At 38.5% G+C, this 9,346-nt stretch overlaps 1 protein-coding gene across 1 annotated transcript; it reads left to right on the top strand.

Moving 5' to 3' along the window:
* The first annotated feature begins 908 nt into the window (after nt 1–908).
* Nucleotides 909–8,588, top strand: LOC125225233 (A disintegrin and metalloproteinase with thrombospondin motifs adt-2-like). The gene is made up of 4 exons (XM_048128842.1): nt 909–1,124; nt 2,625–2,748; nt 2,888–3,063; nt 7,708–8,588. Exons 1-4 carry the CDS (start codon nt 909–911, stop codon nt 7,954–7,956), a joined length of 765 nt encoding a protein of 254 aa, XP_047984799.1. The 3' UTR covers nt 7,957–8,588.
* Nucleotides 8,589–9,346: the final 758 nt, after the last annotated feature.

Genomic DNA, 9,346 nt, shown 5'->3' with positions numbered 1-9,346 from the left:
ATTATAAAACCATTTAGAAGTCGTGAAAGCCAACGAATTTGTACTTTGTAGAGTTCAAAGGAACATCCGACGTCGCGCAGAGCTTTGCATTGTGGAAGGCGGTGATCATTTTGAGCATTTGTTGAAATATGTTTAAATTTCAATAAAATACATCATACTTATGTTATTAAATGGTTCGTCTTTTTATTATTATGTAGTGATATCATAAATTACTTCTTGCGACTGAGTTCCTACTTAACACACATAATATCTGTGTGTTAACGGCCTGTTTTACAATCTCCAATTAAAGCTATCTAGCAGATAGCTTTAATTGGAGTAAAATAAGGCTTTCTCCATCATTCACCTGCAAGAAGAAAGAGCGCGTGTTATTTTTATCTGACAGATAACTTTAACTAGAGATGGTGAAACAGACCGTCACCCTGTATAGACACCCGCTAATTTATGGGCTGAATATGTATTAAATTATATGCGTTTACGGTAAAAAGGTACCTTGATAGGTGCTTATGCTTACGTAGCATAGCATCGTTTATAAATATAATAGAGGAAGCGTCAAGCACTGTACGTGTAGGTACGGTACCTTTACCCGTAATACTGAACATGTTTTACTATGGGACAAAGTCTGAAACGCAAAAGAAAAGAAAAATTTTCGCATGTCTGATATTTTCTATGGCTGAGTTAAAAAAAAATCTAGATTTTGGAGTTGGTCGCGTAGTAAAAGTCGCTTAGTATAATCAACATATTCACCCCGAAAATTATTTCAGATGGTAAAACTGACACGTATAATAAGGGGTGTAGTTTTTCACTCCTTGTTACACACGTCAAACTTATAACACCCCGTCGTTTTTGCGTCGGGGGTTAATGAGCGTTCGTTCATTTATTTGGGAAGATGAAATTCTACCGAGTTTGTTATGTATTTTTATCATGTAAAAATATACACTGTTCTTTGGACCTCAGGAGGTACCATCAACGGAGGCAGTGTAGGCGGCTGGGGCGCGTGGCAGGAGGGCGTCTGCCGCTCGGGCTGCACGCTGCGCTCACGCGGCTTTCGCGAGCGCCGTCGCGGCTGCTCTTCGGGGAACTGCGACGGAGTGGGGTACGACGTCGTCATCTGTGATGACTCTAAGGTGAGCTATAGAGAGTAGAGTACCTTACGCTGCAGGTTACGCTCAGGCAGCTTCTGAAAGTATCTTCGTAACTCGAGCGTCGCCGCGGCTACTTTTCTGGAACCTGCGACGGAGTTGAGTACGTCGTCATCTGTAACGACTCTGTGTGCTATATTATAAAGAGTAGACTGCGTGTTGCATGTACGAGTCTAAGATGAGCCACGGAAAGTAAACCGAGTAACACTACACGCTGTGCTCGCTACGTTTCGAGAATATAAGGTAATGGAGAGAGTAACCATTAATGGCGCAGTCGGTAGGATGGGGCCCACATTTGGCATTTTTTATTGTATCAAATTCGCTTACACCAGGGGCTGATGTCATCAAAAATGAAAATGAAACACGCCCCCCTCTTCTTACTATTAGTTAGGTTATGTGTGATGTGTGCACTTGTTTTACGGTCCCGCGCCCCCCTTACAATGTTGCTGTGCCCCCAGGCGCGCCCCACAGTTTGAAAACCCATGGGCTACACTGACAATTTGCTAAGTAGAAGATACTAGATACTTAATAAGCCCGTGAAAGTAAATATTAGTTATTTAATTTCATGTTTACATCATCAGGAAATCGGACATGAGGAAATACTTATTCAATAAAATAGCTGCGAATAATTAATTACCACTCAATCGAAGGTTAGTTAATTGAAATGCAAAGGGCCTATTATAAACTGATTAGCTAATACGACTATACTTAGGTGCTATAATAATCAATGAGTAGGAAGCGTAATTAAAGCTCATTTGAATATAAATATCGTCACTACTTTGAAAAAATCTCGTATCTCACGCTGCTCCTCAAAGTTAAAACGCAGTAAGTCTATATGCATTCCATACATACTTAAGTACTACAATTTTTTTTTTATTGACAGATGAAGATACAAGTTTTTTTAAAAGTAGTGCGATATAGCCCAACGAGTTCCTAGTTACTTATTTCCACATGTAAGTAACTTTTGCGATAATCCATTCAATGTGTTTATTTTGTTGAGTCACAATTGCCCAATCCTATTATATGACGATTATGAGTATGACGTATCTATTTAATACCTAATGTCTACCCAAATATTCTGACGTGTAAATAAACCACTAGAGGTCAATAATTTATAGGTAAATGCGCGTCAGCGGTAAATCGTCCGCGTATTACTAAGATACAACAATAATCGTACGATTTGCGGTTAACAGTACGACCTACCTGGTACTTCAGTATTCATACTCAGTAGGTACTCGTGAACTTATAATTTTATGAGTATATAATTATACTTATTCAAATTCATAAATTTGGTAATTTAAATTTCGATTGAATATTTTGTTTACGACCTGTCTGGTCTAGTCGGTAGTATAGTCCAAATAATCAATTTTAAAGGTACAACAGCAATGACTACAACTAGTTCAGAAATACGTTACGATACGGGCTAAATTATTATGCTCTCCTATCTAAAAACCATTTTTCTTTAAAGCGTGTTTTGTGGTACAGGTGTGCGGAAAGAAGAAGCGAGTGACGTCAAGCGAGTTGGCCGCGCGCAAGTGCTCGGAGTATGCGGCCGTACTGCACAGCCTGGACCCGCGCGGCGGCGGTTTGCAGGCACCTCACGATCCAAGTAAAATTAAACGATTTGTTAAGAGCTCAAACCGTTAAGAGCTTAAAATGCCCGTTCCTTTTTGTCAGTTAAAATTTGTGTGTCTCAAAAAAAAAACCTTAAAAATAATTTCAAGTAATTAATGAGTATTATGTCACAGCTCGCATGTGGATGGGATGCGCAGTATTCTGTCGCCGGGCGGCGGGTGGCGGTTTCTACGCACCACGGGTGGAGCTCAACGACAAGGGCATGGACCCTTACTTTCCTGACGGAACGTGGTGCCACCACGACGGATCACAGGACTACTACTGCCTGCAGCACCACTGCTTGCCGGAGGTGAGTCTTATGTCGCAGCTCACATATGAATGAGGTCTGAGGTGTTTTGCCGCCGAGCGGTGGGCGGCGGATTCTATGTACAAGTAGGTTTGAATGGCAAAGTCCGGAACAAAGGTACTTCCCCGACGGCACGTGTTCTCACCACGATGTGTCACAGGACTACTACTGTCTGCAGCACCACTGCCTTGTGAAGTACAGGATTGGAATGCAAAACTGGATTGGCTATTATAAGTTTGTGTTGTAATACTTGTGTAAAATAATTTATATAAAAGTGTATGACGTCATTTGAAGAGACATAACTCGTCGATCGTATTACCGGAGTTCATCATGATCCGCTTATCACATATCACATAAAACTGCTTGAAATGAAGACAGCATGCCATTACCATCACACCAATTTTTTTTTCTCTGTTTCAACATCAATCTACGTTACTCACGTATTTTCTCAAATATTGCGGTACTAAGGATTACATAGTTTATATTTTTATAAATAGAACGCCGGCCTAAACCTTTTCATGATAGTCTTTACTTGTTTGTCATTCTAAATCTCTAGTTTTGTAGCGAATACCTGCTAAGCTGCTATGATATTTCCAAGTCATTTTGTACTAACTGCTATCCAGTTTCCAGTATATGTTGATCTCGACATCGTATAAATTTGACATGACATCAACATCACACAGATACTGCTGAAACCTTTAAAAACAAAACAGTGTTCATTGACAGTATTGTCAGTATTATGTTGGACTCGCAGCAAACACCGTATACGCGGTATGCGTCACCTCACGTGCTCTCTTCAATCAACCCGGGCCATTGAACAGAATTTACTGCCCGAGATAAAACCACTATTGTGTTGGTGAAGTGATAGTAAAATTATGTAGTTATCAGCTCTGCAGTTCGCTACGGCCGGCTATTAACGGTTTATTGTTTTCTCAATAGCAAAGCATACGAACGAACACATAAACTAATTGTCTTGAATGCTACAAAATTATAAATTCCTAAGATTCAAAATATTATAGTTTAATATTGAAAAATATGAAATGTAAGAGGATACAGTCTTTTTTATTTCAATTTTAAAATTAGTATAAGGGATCGAACTCGCTCGCTGGCTAAAAGCAGTACGCATGCCTTAAATATCATGGCTAGGGTTGCAAAAAAACGGTTTTTTTTCTGGCTTGAAAAAAAAAACATTAAAAAAAACCGTGAAAAAAAACCAGTTTTTTTCTGGAGTATGTTTTTTTTCTAAAGTACGAAATCTCAAAATTTGAAAGTAGTCAATACTTTTATACGGTTTTTTAGACTTAATGTTAAATATTAAACGAATTTAATGAAATACCTTTAATTTCTGGTCTTATAAAAGTAACATTTACGAAATCTGTAGTTGGTAGTTATGACTTTTTACTGTTGGCAACACCACCGCCTCTCCACGCTACACGCAGCATCGGGGATTCCCCAATAAACGTTTGTATACTGAATGTTAATTGAATTAAATTTTACGTTATTGTTATTGAAACACGTTACAACTCACGAGAAACCGTTATGTCGTATTATTTGTTCATCTGAAAAAAAACCATATTTAGAAAAAAAACCAAGGTGCTCGGTTTTTTTTCATGTCTTTTTTCACAATTCTGAAAAAAAACATTTGGTTTTTTTTCTATTTACAACCCTAATCATGGCACATAACAAAGATGAGCCACGGATAAGCCCTCAGGACTGTCAGGGATACCTATCAATTTCTCTTATCACTATCACATAACGTTCAGGGGAGAGTGGCGCACAGTGGACCACTTATTTTTGTAAGAGTTGTAGTTGTTTTGTTGGTAGTATTTTTTCCTTAGCCTAGAGCACCTATCCAAGTCTAACTTATACCGTAATATAAAAGTAGTTGTATAATGTATATACTTAAGAAATGTTAGTAACGCACCGATTTGACTTCCGTGTACTTTAATTTTCCCAGTGCATGTTATAATATAAGTTATTGAAGATTCTAACTAAGATATTTTTCGAAATCTTTATTGAATACGCATAGAGAGATTGCCGGAGCTAGAGCCCATTTTTTTTAGCTTGTGATCTATGAACATATTTGCGTGTTATGTTGAAAATAGAGACGCTAGAGGCTTATCAGCAACAAAAGCGAACCAACATCGACCACCATCAGTCTCTCCGTTGTTTGTCTGTCAGGTGGCCGTGCGTCATCCTTTATGATATTTGCGATGAGCTTACTAAATTGTGCACTAATTTGTCATGACTTATCTTGCACGTTTCAAAATTTGCCGTATTTTTTTCAGCCGTCACTTATCTTGGCCTAGGACGGGGTGTTTACTTTGATAATGTGATTTATAACTAAACATGTCCGATTCAACAATCACAATATTATCATAAGAGGTGGTTGTAAGGTACTTGCTTCCTACGCTGCAGTGAGATCATGTTGGCTAGAGATATGTAAATAATAAATACTGATAAGCTTTATACAAAGTGGCCTTTTTGTTTCAGTTGTAAATTATTTAGTTCAGTAGGTAAATACATAGTAATATCCCAGACCCCGGGTATGCAACCTGCAGCTATAAATCGGCGGCGTGACGTAAAGAAGAATACTTAAGAGTAAACGATTTGTGAACATGTAAGAGACACTCGTAAGGGACGTTTAGTTAAGTGTTTGAATCCACGGGCCACTATAATAAAATTATAATTATGATAAGAGAGTCAACTTTGTATGAAATATTTGTATGCAGTCTATATCATTCATTAGTCTCTAATCCGTACCAAGTACTTAAATATAAACCCGTCGCGTGATTTATATGTGCATGTGTTAAAGGTTCGTATGTAGTACTAGGTAGTCGCGATTAAAGCGGAAGTGCGCAAGGGCATCTAAGGATCATGTTTATTGTGGTTTCATCAAGGCTCGTCGCAGGCGCAGATTACTACGGCCGGCGAATGTGACGCCCATTATACTCGGGTACCAATACCGCTGACTTGGACAGTTCATTGTCTAACCTCTTTCATTATATCAATAGGGTTTCTCGATCATAATTAGGCCAAATAGAATGTGTTTGTTATACAGGTTGGGGTCTGTAACAAAAGCAAAAAATTAAACTGTAGGCCACCATTTGTTCAGCGACTATTAAAAATTATGAAGTCTTATTTTTTTTTTCATTTTCATACAAAATAAATATTAGGTTCAATGTACGCCATTATTGTTGTAGTTGACGTTGTCTGACGCTTAAAACTCACAAGACTCTTATTATACTTAGACTTAACTGAATTCGCAATACATTACCTCTTAGGAAAAACTTTCAACGGTGATAAAAATCAAAATAAGTACAAGATATTTTTAAAAGTACTTAGCTGAACAAATGTTGGTCATGAGGAGTAGGAGGTTAAATTAGCCTAGTTTTTTTTTTTGCTTTAGTAAAAAAAATCTTCATCTGTACCAATTCTTGTCAGAGTGGTCGTGGTAATTAAGTAGGTTTTTGAGTAACTCGCTTCACAACACGCCGCGCCGCCTTATTTCCAGTTATCTGGAAATTAGTATAATCATACAATCAAGAATACAATCGCTTACGCTCCATGGCGAATGATTGGAAAGATTGAAGAGCGCTAGAGAGAGATATAGCTACGATACTCTATGGATAGTGTGCTTTTGTTTTTTTTGGTCGTATTTCAGAAACTACGTTCGCAATCCCAAAGCATATAATATCTGTGTCCGCAATGCTCTTCATCATCATCCTCCTTGCGTTGCGTTATCCTAGTTAAAGTTGGAAATCGACCACCAGTTATACAGTTAAGATATTTTTATTAGGTAGTTGAATGTTATTATCTTCTCTTCTTACGATGTTTATAGAAGTGTAAAATAGGTATAAAGCATAAGGAAAAACTTAGATACTTAATGCGGACTGTTACGTACAATTGTCATAAATCTTAAGCAAGAGCATTCTCTAGTCACAGATCTTTTTATGTACATTAATGACATTTTTTAGATAGCTTCTCGTATGATGGCGCTCTTTTAATAGCCCCTAATGAAGTTAATGCTTGGCAATGTTTTATGAACCTTTGCACGAATACAGGAAAAGAAACAGATTGCAAGATAGGTAGGTAATAAAGGTGCCGGTTTCTTAATAAGAAGCACCTATCCAAAGGGCCCTCACCTGGAATATACCCGGCAAGAGGAAACCATGCCGCCCTAAATCGACTTGGCGTCGGTCTGTTCAGCAAGAGCTCAGGGTGTTAGGGATGGGGAGGGAAGAGGTTACCCAAGCTGCCCAAGACCGGAATAAATGGAGAAATATGATTCGAGCCCTACACCCCGGCAGAGGGTAACAGGATTTAAAGAAGAAAAAAGTTAGAGCTAGTTTTTTAACAAAGCCTTTAACATATAAAGTAACAAAAAGTACCTATTTAGAAAATTAGGATGCGGTTTAATCCGGTAATATGTATTGATGTTGTTTCCTTCAGTTCCATCCGAATATTTCCTAATTCGAAAACAATTTTTCCTGATATTGATTTCCAAAGAAAGTCAAAATAACTTTTCATACTTCTCTGACTATTAGCATCTTTGATTTATCTTTTAGGGAGATATAAATAATATATATAATGTTTAAGCGATTGTTTCTAAATCCATTAATTTCAAACATTTGCTTTCGTCAACAGAACTTCAAGATGAACGCCCAGTTCCATATCTGGGAGCTTCCCAGCGAAGACGTCGGCGGGGCGTTCAACGCGCGCGCTCGCAACACCCCCGAGGACCCGGCGCTGGAGGGCTACCTGTCCCTCACCGAGGACGGAGTGCCCCTCACGCGCTCCGCCCTCCCCCCGCAGCTGCCCGACGAGCCCGAGTACCACTGGGAAGTCACGGACTACGTCGACCTACCGACAAACAATGACACGCTGAAGTCATGACCACGACACCGCCTCGCACGCTTGACAGGATCCCGATAATGTAACTAATTGGCCTGCCCGTTATTTTGCATTGATAAGCTCCGATATCTTGCCCAAGTAAGAATAAGTTAGTTTTCGATTGCGTTAAGTACCTCATTTAGATAATTTTATCATAATAATGTAGTTTAAGTACAACTTCTTTTAGTTAAATCATTAAAAAGTGTGGGTTTGCATTTATTAGTTGTATATTTTGCAGTATTAGTAGCTAAGTTAAAGTATTTTCAAATTTTTGTATGAATTTAGATAAGTTAATCTTTTTACTCGAATGCTAGTCCCTTCACTTAGGTACCGTATTTTTATTATTTATTTTTCTTTAAAAAGTATTAAGTCTAGTACTAGTAAATGTTGCTGTTGTTCTATGCAGACAGTTAAATTCAGTAGGTGAGTTAAAAAATGCTTAAAAATATCAGCCTCACCGTAGTGTCCTCAAGAGTCAAATGTTTGCGATGGTCATGTATTGAAAAAGACTACCAAACATCTCTTAATGGTCACTTGGCATATGTATAAAAGAAGATTAAAAAATATTACTACTCTATTGTACATGCATTATGGTTCGTTAAATAAATCGTTACCAGACATCAGTACCTAAGCGACGGTATTGTTTCATTTTTTGTTCCCTAACCGAGTAGGTAACCTGTCTTTATAAATAAAACATCAATGTGGTGTAGTGTATTGTGCGGACTTACTGCGAATAATGATGAGTTGGTAAAAAGAAGGCAGTTGCTATGAAGTGAGTTAGTGACGGCAGAAGCTGAAGTGAAGTTTATAGGCGACGCCGCGCTAGACGTACGTGATGCCAGAATTAGCTTAAACATGCTAATCGTGGCTGTTAAAGACTCGATTACAGGTACATATGATACAGTCGGCGCTGAACATTACTAGAAAAATAGTTACTTATTATCCAGTCAAAATTAAAATGAATCGATAGTTTCAGTTGGGTAGGTACAAAATTCTCGCTCGAACGTTTTATTTCTCCTTGAAGACCAATAGAAAAGTTATGTAGTATACTAATAAATGCCATGCCACTGCACTTACTGGTAATAATGTAATAGTAGCGGACCAGGGTGCGTAGCCGAATGGCACAAATGCTCACGAAACGCTCACGAAACGAAACGCTAGTAGATATCTATCTCTATCACTCTTGCATATTGGCGCGACAGAGCCCGACTAACTTTCGTTTTCGTTTGGCGTCGGAGAAATGCCATTCGGCTACGGGGCCAGACCAGAGAGAAAGGGAAGTAGCTTCACCATAAATAGCATCAATATATTTCAGGATCTTCATCTTCTTCTTTCTCCTCGCCACTTCCCGCTACTCGGGGTCGACTTTCTTAATCTTGAGGCACCACTTGCT

This window comes from Leguminivora glycinivorella, chromosome 4 (genome assembly GCF_023078275.1).
Source record: "Leguminivora glycinivorella isolate SPB_JAAS2020 chromosome 4, LegGlyc_1.1, whole genome shotgun sequence".
In the NCBI taxonomy this organism is placed as follows: Eukaryota; Metazoa; Arthropoda; class Insecta; order Lepidoptera; family Tortricidae; genus Leguminivora; species Leguminivora glycinivorella.
Note: the sequence above shows the minus strand (reverse complement) of the source record. Positions and strands in the feature narration are given on the sequence as shown.